Source organism: Phalaenopsis equestris, unplaced genomic scaffold, assembly GCF_001263595.1.
Source record: "Phalaenopsis equestris unplaced genomic scaffold, ASM126359v1 Scaffold000002, whole genome shotgun sequence".
NCBI classification, from domain to species: Eukaryota; Viridiplantae; Streptophyta; class Magnoliopsida; order Asparagales; family Orchidaceae; genus Phalaenopsis; species Phalaenopsis equestris.
Genome location: NW_018164444.1, coordinates 7,773,485 through 7,786,858, shown reverse-complemented (window position 1 = coordinate 7,786,858; position 13,374 = coordinate 7,773,485). Strand labels below are relative to the sequence as shown.

At 36.6% G+C, this 13,374-nt stretch overlaps 3 protein-coding genes across 4 annotated transcripts in view; 2 read left to right on the top strand and 1 right to left on the bottom strand.

Annotated features, from left to right (window-relative positions):
- The window catches only part of LOC110035713, an 8,193-nt gene extending 7,661 nt beyond the window's left edge, over positions 1-532 (top strand). For both annotated transcript variants that reach the window (XM_020740002.1, XM_020739994.1), the window contains exon 3: positions 208-532. In XM_020740002.1, the coding sequence (XP_020595661.1) occupies positions 208-294 (87 nt within the window). In that variant the 3' untranslated portion in view covers positions 295-532. The remainder of the gene's footprint in view (positions 1-207) is intronic.
- Positions 533-816: 284 nt separating this feature from the next.
- Positions 817-3,967, bottom strand: LOC110024889 (heavy metal-associated isoprenylated plant protein 7-like). The gene is made up of 6 exons (XM_020725082.1): positions 3,886-3,967; positions 3,748-3,798; positions 3,445-3,583; positions 2,632-2,825; positions 2,219-2,306; positions 817-1,279 (listed from the first exon to the last, which is right to left on the bottom strand). The coding sequence occupies exons 2-6, from the start codon at positions 3,754-3,756 to the stop codon at positions 966-968; spliced, it is 744 nt and encodes a 247-aa protein (XP_020580741.1). The 5' UTR covers positions 3,757-3,798; positions 3,886-3,967; the 3' UTR covers positions 817-965.
- Positions 3,968-7,332: 3,365 nt separating this feature from the next.
- On the top strand, positions 7,333-8,765 carry LOC110024879 (protein PYRICULARIA ORYZAE RESISTANCE 21-like). The gene is made up of 3 exons (XM_020725070.1): positions 7,333-7,558; positions 7,721-7,802; positions 7,893-8,765. The coding sequence occupies exons 1-3, from the start codon at positions 7,418-7,420 to the stop codon at positions 8,534-8,536; spliced, it is 867 nt and encodes a 288-aa protein (XP_020580729.1). The 5' UTR covers positions 7,333-7,417; the 3' UTR covers positions 8,537-8,765.
- Positions 8,766-13,374: the final 4,609 nt, after the last annotated feature.

The following is a 13,374-nucleotide window of genomic DNA, read 5'->3' as shown; positions in this document are numbered from 1 at the left end:
ATATATATATATATAGTTCTGATTCTTTGACATTTAAATGACATTATCCCATGCTAATTATAACCTTTTAGCAATGTGTCGATATTTCAAACTTTAAGTTAAACACAATCTGTATATCTTAATATTTCTTTGCATTATTGTTCTTTCTAGTTCTTTAAACAAATCTGTACATTTTAACTTAGTAGATTTGTTTTTCCTTTTTCCCAGAAATCAAAAGTAGAGCTTAGTCAAACTGATAGAGATGGTACGGCAAACTCAAAATCTTCATTGTCGTCATCTGCGGACACCAGATGAGCATTATTTTCATATGAAATTTAGCTTTGCTGAGTGATTAAGGCCTCTTTCTGCAAAATGCTAGGAAGCTGTGGCTGGAGGTGCAGGTAATATTGTCACCCCTAAAATTCATGTATTTATAAGTAAAGCAAATGGAACCTGAAATTCACGCAAGTTTCTGTAACTGTTTGAATTTAAATTTTAAGTGTAGAGCTTAATGGATCTGATAGTTTATATGAATATATTCTTGTTTCCTGCTTCTTTGATGTGGGAAAAAACCTAAGTTCTGCAGCTACTGATGCTGCCTTTTCTTTTGATGTGTACATACCACTCAATTCTTATATATTTACGTGCATGCCACCTTTACGAATGCATGAAAAGGTGTATTTCATTTCATAAAAGTTAAAATGGTAGTACGTTTGGTGTGCTATGAAAGATTTGAGTATTATAAATATAATAAGTAAAGTTTGGGTGTTAGATATGTAAATAAACAGGCAATTGGGTGGTATGCATGTAAATGCCCCAATTTTTAAATGCTGTACTTTTTATCTTAGTTAATGTGTCAACACAAAATATTCTTACATACCTCAACACAATTTTCAGACTATTACTAACAAACAAAAGGGATAAGAGAGTTCAAAGTTCCAAATAATTAACATTAACAACATTATGCACATACACAAGTATGTCACCTACACAATACTGCAAGCATTTGGATTCTCATCACTAAATATTTCAGGTGGGTAAGTGTAGGCATATTCCGAGAACAAATTTGGGGCCACATATTCCAGTTTTTTGGCATTTATCTTTTTTTCATCCTGATCAGTTGTCTCTTCTTTCTTCTCCTCTGAAGGCTTATTATCCTCCTCTTTCTTCTCTTCTGCTGGGATTATTAAAGCTTTTTTTCCTGTTCTTCGATATACATTTTCAATCAAATTTGTTGGATCTACAAATCCTTTGACCATCACCTGATCATTTGTGAGATCTGTCTCCACTGATTCTACACCTGAGATTATAAGCAATCAAATAATATTATTAATTGTTAGAATCATATAAAGATTGCGAAAAAATAAATTGGGTTATGGAACAAAATTAGGGCCGTAGATGAGCCTCAAGCAATGAGCCCAACGAGTGAGCTCAAGCTTGGCTCGTGTCGGCTCATTCGAAATTAATTATGTTCGAACTTGGCTCGTGTTCAAAATTGCTTGTAAATAGTGTGTTCATGTTCAACACGATTTACATATTCTTTGTTCGTGTTGGACTCGAAATTGACTCATTTAAATTAATTACAAAAATAGTGTAGGTTGTTAGATTCGAACCTATTTCATTTTTATGCAATAAAAAGAACAGAACTACATGACCATGTAGTGATTTAAACATATATATAAATACATATGATTTTCTTATTTTAAGCTAAAATGAGTCGAACACGATCGAACAAACCGTTATCCTTATTTGGCTTGTTTATAATTTGAGCTTAAAATATTTGTGTGTTCGACTCATTTATGTAACAAATCATTCAAACATGAGCTACTTCAAGAGCTGAACACAAGCTACAATCCCAAATGGGATAGATTGATCTATAAGCTCAAATTTTTAAGATGTTTAGGGAATATGAGCTTAAAAAGGCGAACTTAGGAGTGGGTTTATCATTTATCAGCCACTACCCAATGCCTAGGACTATGTAAATACATAGGAATTGAGTAACATCTATGTAAATATTCCTTTTTTTATATATATTTACATTATAGGCGAAACATATACTCGCATTTTGTTCAAGCTATAAACTTGAAATCCATACTAAATGTGGATTATTTATGTTTTGCATTACCATACCCTCAACATCCAACATAACTCTTTCGATCGAGCAGTCAGCATGTAATTTATATGAATTTTTATGGTACAAACGCAATTATATTTTTAACGGAGAATAATATTAACATACCATTTATCTTCTTTATCCTCCTCTGCAAAACTAAGGCGCACGCTTCACAGTGCATCCTGACCTTCAAAATTACAGTAACTGGCTTCGGCTGCTCTTTGAAGGCAAACATAAGCAATTATAAGAAAGCATTTCATGTAGTTTTTTTTTTTCTAAATATCAAAATTTCAAATACTTTATGACATTTACATACATACCACCCAATTCCTATGTATTTACAATATCTACCACCTAATTTTTATTTTTTACATTCATATCACAACATATCACTATTTTGACTTTTAAGAAGTGAATACTCTTTTTCATGCATGAGGTTTAGGTGTAGATATGTAAATACATAGAAATTAAGTGGTATGTATATAGATATTTATTTACTTTTCAAAGAAAAAAAATGAAAAATATAAAATTTAGATTACATTTTTGTTTTCCTCAGATGGTGCTTTGGCCTCATCCTTCCTCTCCTCTTCTGGTGGCTTGGGGAGAGGAGAAATAATCTCTACCTTCCTTCTAGTCTTTTTCTGAACTCTCTCACAGACTTTCAGTGGATCTGCACTTCTTCCCTTCACCACCACCATTCTCGTCTTGCTATCTACCTTTATTTCCTCAACCCCTGTAATTTTTCATTTTATGAAGCAATATAATAGTTAATTATAAAGTTTAGGAGCTTTTTCTTCTTTATATATATATATATATGAAAGAAGAATAATACTATATAATTAAAAAAATGAGTTGTTCCTACCATCTTTTGTCTGACATAAGATAAAAAGATGATGTTAAAGGAATGCACAAATCAGGAGAACAAAAACTTTTTCTTTAGTGCGGATGAGATGGTAGCTCGCTAGTTTGGCATTTCGTCCCACATCAAAAGGTCTCATGCTTAAAGCTCAACAACAACAAGCCTTTATCCTACTAAGTGGAGTCGGCTACATGGAATCCCTTTTCTCTATTGTTTCCTATTAAGTGTCAAATCTTCATTTAATTCTTAAGGCTCAAGGGCAAAACCAAAAAATTAAAAAAATAAAATACAAGAAAATATGTAGAATTAAACATAGTGATTTTAGCACTCCAAAATTTCAACAATATAATTTAAACAAGAAAATATATGTATATATTTTGATGAGCATAAAATAACTTGATATATTCTCTAATTATCTTTGCATGATTAATTTATATATTTATATGAATAAGGAAATATGTAAAATTAAAAGGCGAGAAATAAAATAAAGAACCTTCAATGCCTCTCAAAGACTTGGCAACCTTTCTAGCACATCCTTCACAGTGCATATCAACCTTGAGTACTATCTCTTGCCCCTCTTCTTCTTTCTTCTCCTCCTCTTTCTTCTCCTCTCTCGCCTCTTCCTTTGATTCCTTGAAATGAGCATTACAAAAAATAAAGTAAAAAATAAAAAGAAAGAATGAAATTATTAATTAATATCATAAACAAATCATAGTAAATGGGAATAGAAAATGTTTAAAACAAGGACTTGTGGGAGAAGAAAATGGAGATTGAATGCAACATGGCTACTACATACCTTTCCCATTATTGATTGCTTCGGGCCTCAAAGGTGTTGCAAAGCAGGCCACTGCAATTTAATCAAAAAAATATATAATTGCGTGAAATATAAAACCTTTAAGCTTTATTTTGTTTAGCAAAGACCTCTCTTAATTACCTCTTCTTTCTTCTCTCTACTTATAAAACATTTATGCCTTCGAATGGCAATGGCCTTTTATAGAGAGAAATTTTATTTGAGAGAGAGAGAGAGAGCGAGAAAGAGAGAGAGAGAGAGGTTATATCTCCCAAAGTCTAAAGTTGTGGTGGTAGAGATAGAAAAGAGGCAACTTTGTGAACAATTTGATGCTAAAGTTGCAAAGATATTGTTTTTTACAAGAAAAAGAAATTGCTTATATATGTAATTGCAAAAAAATAATAATAATAATAAAGCCATTTTCATCAGCCTTATGAAGATGCAATATAAAACAAAAACATAAGATATTGATTGGTAAGATGACTCCACCATGAAATAGGTAGCTAGCTGGCTCACTGTTGGACGCCATGGCCAATTTCCATGCCACGGGATATGGGTTTCCGTTACCCAATCACCAAAGATAAGAATTGCAGAAGGGTCCACTTCATTGGCGTCATCATAAAAAGATTCTATTTATTTCTGATAAAACTTTGCAGAAATAAAAAATATTTTATTGAAAGCCAGACTATTATACATTCTAATCATACAAGCCGAATGTGGGCTGGGCCATCCTACAGGCTGCTTATCACTGTAGAAAAAGTCCAGGAAGGCTTCCTTTGGCCAGCCCAGTTGCTGCAGAGAGCCAAAGAAAGCGTTGAATATTACATACTAACCATAAAAAAAATTAACATTTATATTTCAACCATCCGAAACATCCCTGTTTTTCAAAACAACCATTATTCACTATCTCATTGACCACAGTCTCCCACCTTGTCGTTCGTATTAACGTGGTCATCACGCCTCTTCATCTCCCTCTCAAATTCAGGAGCTATTGAATGATTTTGTTATGTTTTTGGTGAGATGTCAGCAACTAATTCCATCAAATTGTTCGCGCACAACATTAAAGGGATACAATTCGTTCTATAAGAGGCTTCTTGAGATATTTCTTCGATTTTGAGAATTTGAGAGATTTGGATGAGGATGGAATTTGGAAGCTCTTGGTGAGATGATGCATGTAGAAGCGATGACATACTATTGGGAAGTTCAAATTTACTACTTCGACGATGTCCTTCTGCCTGTGTGATAAGATTTTGAGTCTTGGCATGTTCTCTTTGTTCTTATCTAGGAAAGAAAAAAGCTCAGGCAAGGACTAGATCCAGGTATCCTCGCTTCCCTCATCGATGCCAAAAGCAAGAGGGAAGAGAGTGCCACCTCCATCGAATCCAATGGAGTGTTCTTAGATTATTGCTTTTAAGATGACCATCGAGGCCAATTAAGAGGTGGCAAGAATGCACGAGATCATGTTCAAGAACAGGGGCAACGATCACAGGAAATGAGACCGGAGAAGTAGAAGAAGGTTAAGTGGGAGGGAGATGGAGGCGAAATATAACGGATGGTAGCTGTTTTAAGAAGCGTGGTTTTTAAGGGTGATTAAAATATAAATATTTAAATTTGGGTGGTTAATATATAATATTAAATATTTTAGATGATAGGCAAGTAAAAACCGTTAAAAATCATTATAAAATGACTAAAAACCTTTTGGTGGAAATGGCCTCCAAATAAAAAGTCTGATACATCTACTGAAAAGGACGAGGCACCAAAGCCCTCATTGCTTCCAACGAAAGCGCCAGCAGTGGAGGTAAAGCTTTTTTATCCTATTTGTTGTTTTCGGTTTTTATAATTACAAGCAAAATAATTTCTGAATTTGAAATCAAGATAAACTGTGGTCCCCACCATACCCTTCAAAGTCCACATCTACTCATTTGGTGTTGAACAAATTTTCAGTTGTATGATGAAAGTGCACTGAATCGGATGAGTCGGTTCTGTACGCATGTGGAGGAATTAATTCCGAAGTGTGCAAAGAGCTGCAGTCAGTACGAGGTGAATAATCCAGCTGAACGAACCGAGAGTATATAAACAGTAAAATGTAAATGAGACTTCTTTTGGGAAAAAGAAAGCTAAGATTTTTTTTCCGCCTTTTTTTTTACTTAGATCTAAATCCTATGGTTTGGTTTATTTAGGATAGCATTTTTAATTTTTTTTTTAAATAAAGATAAATGATTAATGTAAAAAATAGATAATAATAATCTTATGTAGCTTTTTTTTAAATCATCTTATTATTTATTATGGAATTGAATAATTCTATTAAAATTTATAATGAATATTGGCATATTGCACTATTAAATTCGTGGCGGTAGAGTAATGGATTTTCGTCTTAGTGTTGCTCGAAGATGCAACACACACCCATATAAAAGAAAACAATCAGTAGATACATCATAAGTTTTTATGTGGAAATCCCGTAGAGGGAAAAAATTATGGAGTTTGACCTAGTTGTGAAAATCCATTATAAGATGATGATTACAACAATCACTTTCTCTCACAGGCGGAAAAGGGTTAGAAGATCTATCAAGTTATAACATTGACATGCGGATAGATTTGTTGCTGGGAAAGGGAGGTGACCGATAACGATTGGGGCGGCCGACGTGTGGTGGTCGATGGAAGTCGGCAGTGGGAATGATGGTGTACTTCAACTTCTTCTCAAAAACTTCGAGCTTTTCTTCAAGCCTCAAGCTTCATTTTCCCTCATGAGAGGGGTGGGGTTCTATTTATAGAACTCTAGGTACAATTAATGTGGAAATAATAACCACTTTGATCGGACGATCATGAGGCTTCCCTCGATCACACAACGTTTTATGGACAATTAAGGGCTTAACGATGACAGAATTGAGCGATCTCAAGCTCGTTGGATTCATCTCACCAAGATGTTTGATTCGACTATGAACTCTCTGGATTTGGTATTCTTTTGATCTTCCCAATGTGTCTGGATAACTTCCAAACTTAGTTTAATGGTGATCAAAGCTCAATTTAGTTCAGATCAGATCAATGTTGATATCATTGACTCCGTCTTACCGAGTCGGTCAATTTGATTATTAGCTTGTTGAAATTGGGGTGTTGGATCATTTTTTTATCAAAATTTGAATATCTCTAGCTCAAAATGTTATTTTGAGATTCATGTTATGTTGTTGAAGACAACTGTAATATCTCTAAGTTATTCTAACTTCCACAAACAAATTTATTCTTCACAATTAATGTCTAGTTTATTATATCAACACATTTCTAAACCCCAATTATTAGGAATGTCATTTGTAAATATACATTAATAAAATTATTTTAACTAGGCCAAGTTCTATATATAATTTTTTCACTTTATGGGTCTTTCATGTAAGAAGTTTAGTATCTTACACTCAATATAAACACAATTTATTATATATTTATTCTTCAAATTCTATTTTTATGGCATTAGTAGAAAAAAAAAAACTCATTTTTTTATATAGTCTCATAAAATAACTATACATTGATAAATACATTAAGACTAAATTTATAAATAACAATAATAAAAAAAAATGATGACATCAAATCAATCATCTTCTCGCTCATGCCTCCAGCTTGCAAAGCGCATTGCCCGCATACGTAACCCGACGGCTAACACGTGTAGCCATTCCATTGGACGATAGCTATGCCCAGCCTAATTCATTTCAGTCCTCTTCTTCTTCTTCTCCTCCGTCGGTCTGGACCAAAAAGAGCTCTCCCTATCTCTCTTCCCCCCTCTCCCCCTCTCCACTATATTTGCTTAAACAAGCTTCCCATGGCAGGAAAGGTACTGCTTCTCTCTCTTTCTCTCTCTTCTATTTTTCCCTTATTTGATCTGTTGCATTACCCTTAATTTGTTCTTCCTAATCTGCCGCGATTTCTTATTTCTCTTTGAAGCTTAAGCTTCTAATTCTGCTGATTAAGCTAATCAACTAAAAATTTGTCGCAGATCTCCACATTGATCTTGACCGTTGACCTCGATTGTTACATATGTTCTAAGAAGATCCGGAAGACCATCTGCAAACTCCAAGGTAACCAGCTCCTCCCATCCCACCAAATTAAACTCATGCTTAATTATCTACTAATCACACTATTACTTGATTAACTTAATTTAAATCAAGACCGAGAGCAAATCCAAACTGTCACTTTTGATGAGAAGAACAATACTGTAACCATTTCTGGCTTCTTCGATCCCCAAAAATTAAAGAAGAAGCTCCTATGCAAAGCCTGTAAGGTAATTAAGGAGATTAAGATCAAGGAGGAGGACAAAAAACCGCCGCCTCCGAAGGACACCAAACCGCCCGAACCGGAGAAACCCAAACCGCCCCCACCCGAGAAACCCAAGGAGCCGGCCCAGCCGGAGAAGCCTAAGGAGAAACCCAAGGAGCCGGAGAAGCCTAAGGAGAAGCCCAAGGAGCCGGAGAAGCCTAAGGAGAAGCCCAAGGAACCGGAGAAACCTAAGGAGAAGCCCAAGGAGCCGGAGAAGGAGAAGCCCAAACCACCGCCCAAAGAACCGGAGAAGGAGAAGCCTAAAGCGCCTGAGCCGGCTCAAGGGAACCAGCCGGTCAGTCAGCCCGGTCCACTGGTGCCATGCTGCTGCTGGAGACCATGCTATGAGCAGTACTACGGCGGCTGTCGGTGCTGCTCTTGTGGGATGTTCTACGGGTGGACGGGGCCGCCATTGCCACCGGCTATGGGCACTCCGTCAACTTCCACGTGTCAGTTTTTCTGCGAGGAGGATCCTTCTACATGTACCGTTATGTAATAATATCGTCCCTTTCATTCAAATTATGAGCTATTAATTGACACGACAAATAAAGCTGTGCTCCTCTCTATAATGCATTGCGTTATAATAACTTAAAAGATATATGTCAGTTCTATAATATTTTGTTCTCTTTGTTTGAATATGTAATTTTGTTTTTATCTTGGTGAAAGATATATGTTAATTTTGTAATATTTTATTTTGTTTATTACCTTGGTGGCAAGTGAGTGGCATTTTAAAATTTTGACTTGGGTGAGGCTCCTTATGATGGACTAGCATTAATAAGTGTTATATGGTTATAACCACACATTTGAATGTGATAGATTAGCTATGAAGAAACATTTTAATATTTGATGATTTGGAAAGATGTCAAGATTCATTTAATCATTTGATTTGAATTTGGTAGTAATTGAGGGGATGTGAATTTATTTATTTATATTATAAGAATGTGATTATAAATTAAATTAATGATTATGGAATAGTTAAAGAAGCACGCCTTAGGTGGTGGTAGCTAGTTATACATAAAAATATGAACAAAATAATCCTTAGAATATGTACCATTATGCAATAATGTTGTCCGTTTTCCATATGTTTAATTTGGTCCCTCGACTTTCAAAAATGAAAATAATTTAGTCCCACCCTTCAACTTGGTAATTTTTTTGAGGGAATATCAGTGGAGGTAATTAAACATTACATTTTAGGATATATCTAATTAGTAGTTAGTATGTTATAAGAGTGATCTTACAAACTCAAAAATGCTACCATAAAAAAATTTCTATAAACTAATTTAAAGAAACTATAAATTTGAAGGCATGATCAAGTTTGCTCAAATTTAATAAATTCAGCGATTAGATTAGAAATTAAATACACCCTTGAGTGAAGCCTATCTGCTAAAGATGTTGAATTGAGTTCATATGTCGATGAGGTTGTATCTATTCCTCTTGAAAGGACGGTTTAGTCCACTTGTGTGGGGGCAGCAATAAAAAAAAGTTAACATTGACTAGTAAGGACAACTGTCAATTAATTAAGATACCAAGGAAATGTGTTGTACGATACGAAATGTTTCTTGTTTATCATCTTACGATTTTTCTCCCTCATGTCTAAAGGGGAATCAAAAGGAGATCAAGGGAAAAAAGGGTTCTTTCCAGTGAAATCTCTCTCTCTTTGTCTATCTGATACAAAGTCTTTATCAAATCATATGAACTCACAGACAATAAAAGACCATAGTCTCAAAAGCATTCAACACTCTAAAAACTGTAAAAATTAAAGTTTAAAAGATTAATGTTACTAAAATTTGTTAAATTCACTGTTAAAATTTGAATTATACAAAACATGCTTTGAAATTGAAAGGCCATACTTTTCTTATAAATCGATGCAGCACAAGATTATATTTGTTTTGAATTGTTGGTTCATAGGTGCCCGCAAATTAAGAGAAATTTTACTAGTAAATGACAAAAAGATTGAACAAGAAACACTTTATTATGAGAGAGGAGCAAAATTTTTTATTATTGTAGCCGCTCATCCTATCCAACGGACGCTTAAAACAATGACAAAGAATTGACATTTTCTACGTCCTAACCCAAAGTTGGTAAGGAGTATTTTTATCATGATAAGCTTAAAATTATAAAAAGCGGTATTTACATATCTACCAAAACAATTTTATGTATTTATCAATATTTATAACACCTATATTTATAATTTTATATGTATAACTCTCAAATGCTTCGTATCACATCAAAAGCATCATTATTCACATGATTTGTGAACGTGTGAAATAAGTGTGTAAGAACACAAATCCAAATGCATACAAGTCATGAATATGCAAGATGTCATGTAAGCCAACACACACGAGAATGCGCAAATGTAACTGCAAGCAAACAAGATGTGATGCACCATGATGAAGGGATGTCACAAGATGGGCACGAAGTGATGTGTAGAATTGGTACGTAGACCTGCGAGGAGCATATGAGGGCATATGCTCATGAGTGCACCACAGGTTGCAACTGTGTGCATTTGTGCAAGCAACATGAGACAAGCATATGCAATCATACAACATTCAGTCGATCGTTATGATCGGACAGGCGGCAACCGATCGATCAAAGCGACAGAGAGGGTTGATCAGACTGACATGGGCGACCAATCGACGAAAAAGAGTCAGTTAGACCGATCAGACCAATGACGATCAATCGGTTGAGCCAACGAAGAAGGGTCGATTGAATTAATCGGACCGGTGGCGGCCGATCATTCGAGCCAACGAAAGTGGTCAATCAGATCTATGTGGATGGCCGATAGAAGGAGGATAGTCAATTTAATGCAATCAAACCAATGTCAGTCGATCGATTGAATCAACGGTCAAATGTACCAATCACGTCGACTAAGTGGGCGTTTGATCGACGACGCATGTAAAAATGCAAAAATATGATATTTTTTATGCAATTTTAAATTTCATGCAGTGCACTCAATTAATATGAACACACGCATAATAATGGAGATATGACCGCGCTCAACGACGAAAATAAGCGCATTTTAAAGATCTCACGGGTAAACCCTAGGGGCAAACGGCGAAAAGGTGTCACACAAAGCGACAAGTGGCCCCTTTCATTTGCACGACACGAAAGAATTATGTGGGAAAAACCTTTGAGACGTAGGGTTACTTTCAGTATTCTACGCTCAAACGATGGATTTTGTTCCTCCCATCATGAGGACGATATCACTGGCACAAATACGGAATTGTGACGATCCGGTCATTTGGATTTTGGACTAAAAAAGTAGAGTGGGTAGGTTTTGCTCATTGGATTTGCAAGGGGATCACAAGGCTCCTAATTCTACAAGATTTCCTCTAGGCACAAACAAATCTAACCTAGCTCATCTAACATCCAAACCTAGGGGCTCTAAGAAAGAAAATGCAAGAGTTATCCAAACCTAGGGGCACTAAGAAAGGAAATGCAAGAGTTTACATGAGATTTCTCATCGCCACGAAAGTTGATGACGCGTTTACTTTGCTTTTCCAAGCTCCGACGAAGTTCCAACGAAGCTCCGACGAGGTTGGCTCCGCTCCTCCAATGAATGAAGAAGCTCTCCATTAGAAGGAGAGAGTCCGGCGAGATTACGTTGAAGTTCCGAGCTCAGGCAAAGTTCCGAGCTCTATCGATCCTTCCCCAAAGTATGAAGAAGCTCTCCTTTGACGTAGGAGAATAGACACCTTGCCCTCTTCGTTAGCCAAGTTCCTCCTCAAGAAAACACCACACACACTAGTGGAAGGAGAGGAAGAAAATGGAGAAAGAAGGTTTTCTTGGTGGAAATGAAGAAGAACAGGAAGAAGATGGAGAAGAGTGCTATGGGAAGGAAGCCCTCACTCTCACCTTTCTCTAGTGCTCCTCACTTCAAGGCCTCCAAGAGAAAACCCTAGCTCCAAGAAAGAAGGAACTCCAAAGCTCTCAAGGAAGGAGATGAGTTCAGCCCTTGGAGAAGAGAAAAAATTGCTCGAGCTACCTGTTTTTAGAGAAGCTCACCAGCCCAAAATTCCCCCCCTTTATTTGCTTAAAGTGGCATGTCACCTTTCCTAAGAAGTTTCCAAAAGAGGCCAAATGGGTTGCATCCATCAGCTTTTTCTTCCCGCTAGGCAGATCTCCACACAAACCAAGAAATATGCACTTTTTAGCTGCCTAGGGAGGTGTGCCGAGAGAGAACCTCGAAAAAAAGCGAAGCACAAATCGGGTCTGGCACCTAAATGTCGCAACACCGGCGGCTCGGCATTTGGCCTGACGCCTTGACACCTTGTCCCTGGCGCTGGGGTGCTGGGTCTGACGTCGGGTTTCCGGAGGCTTGATTTCAAGCTTTTCGGAACAGTTATGGCGCATAGGGCGCTGGGTTTTCATCAGCTCAAATTTGGGACCATTTTTTGGATTGTTTGGGCACCTAAGCACCAGGGTTTGGCGTCGGGTTTTTGTTCTCTCTGCTCTAAGACCAAAGGTGGTTGTTTTGGGCACCTAGGCACCGAGTTTTTGTCTTCTCTGTTCTAAACCTCATGGGGGCTATTTTGGATGCCCATGCGTTGGGTTTTGACACCTAGGCACCGGTCTAACCCCAAAAATTCAGTTTTCACCAGAAGTGCGGCGAAAGATTTTATCGATCCGTAAGCTATGGAATACTAAGTATGACTAAAATATAGTCCTATAACTCCAAAAATAGGCATCTTTATGGATCTCGATAGAAGGATTTTGGTGTCGATGGTCATCCCAAAATGTCTGGTTGGTATGACGTTCTAAACCTTAATCTTCTCGGAAAAGCCCACGGGAAGGCTCAACAGATTCCTTTGGCCATGAGAGACTCCATATGAATATGACATGGTCTCTAAACACCAGAATGGACGTTGAACATGCCTCATGTCCTAAATGAGCTCGTCCAATGGTGAATTCACCAGGGCAAGGTTAAACCATCACGGATCCTCTTTTTGTGCCCCGAACACACACCAAGGGGTCCAGATGAATATCTTGAGCTACGTGATGCTATAAGCGAGCAGTGAATCAACCCGAGCCCATCAAATGAACACCCTACACATGTGACACCAAAAATTGATGCCAACAACCCTATATAACCCAAATAAAAGCAAGGGCAGAAATGTAATATAATAGATTGTACCATCTTTCCTATAAATAGGGAAATCATTATTTTTATGAGTGTTGACTAATAAACATGACGTTTTACCATTCATTATTGTTAACTCCTCTCTCTCTCTCTCTCTCTAATTTCTTATGCTTAGGGTGTAATTCACGGAGAAATCAAAATTCAACAATATATTCAGTAGCTAAACGAAAAAATTTATCATAGTGAAAAAAATT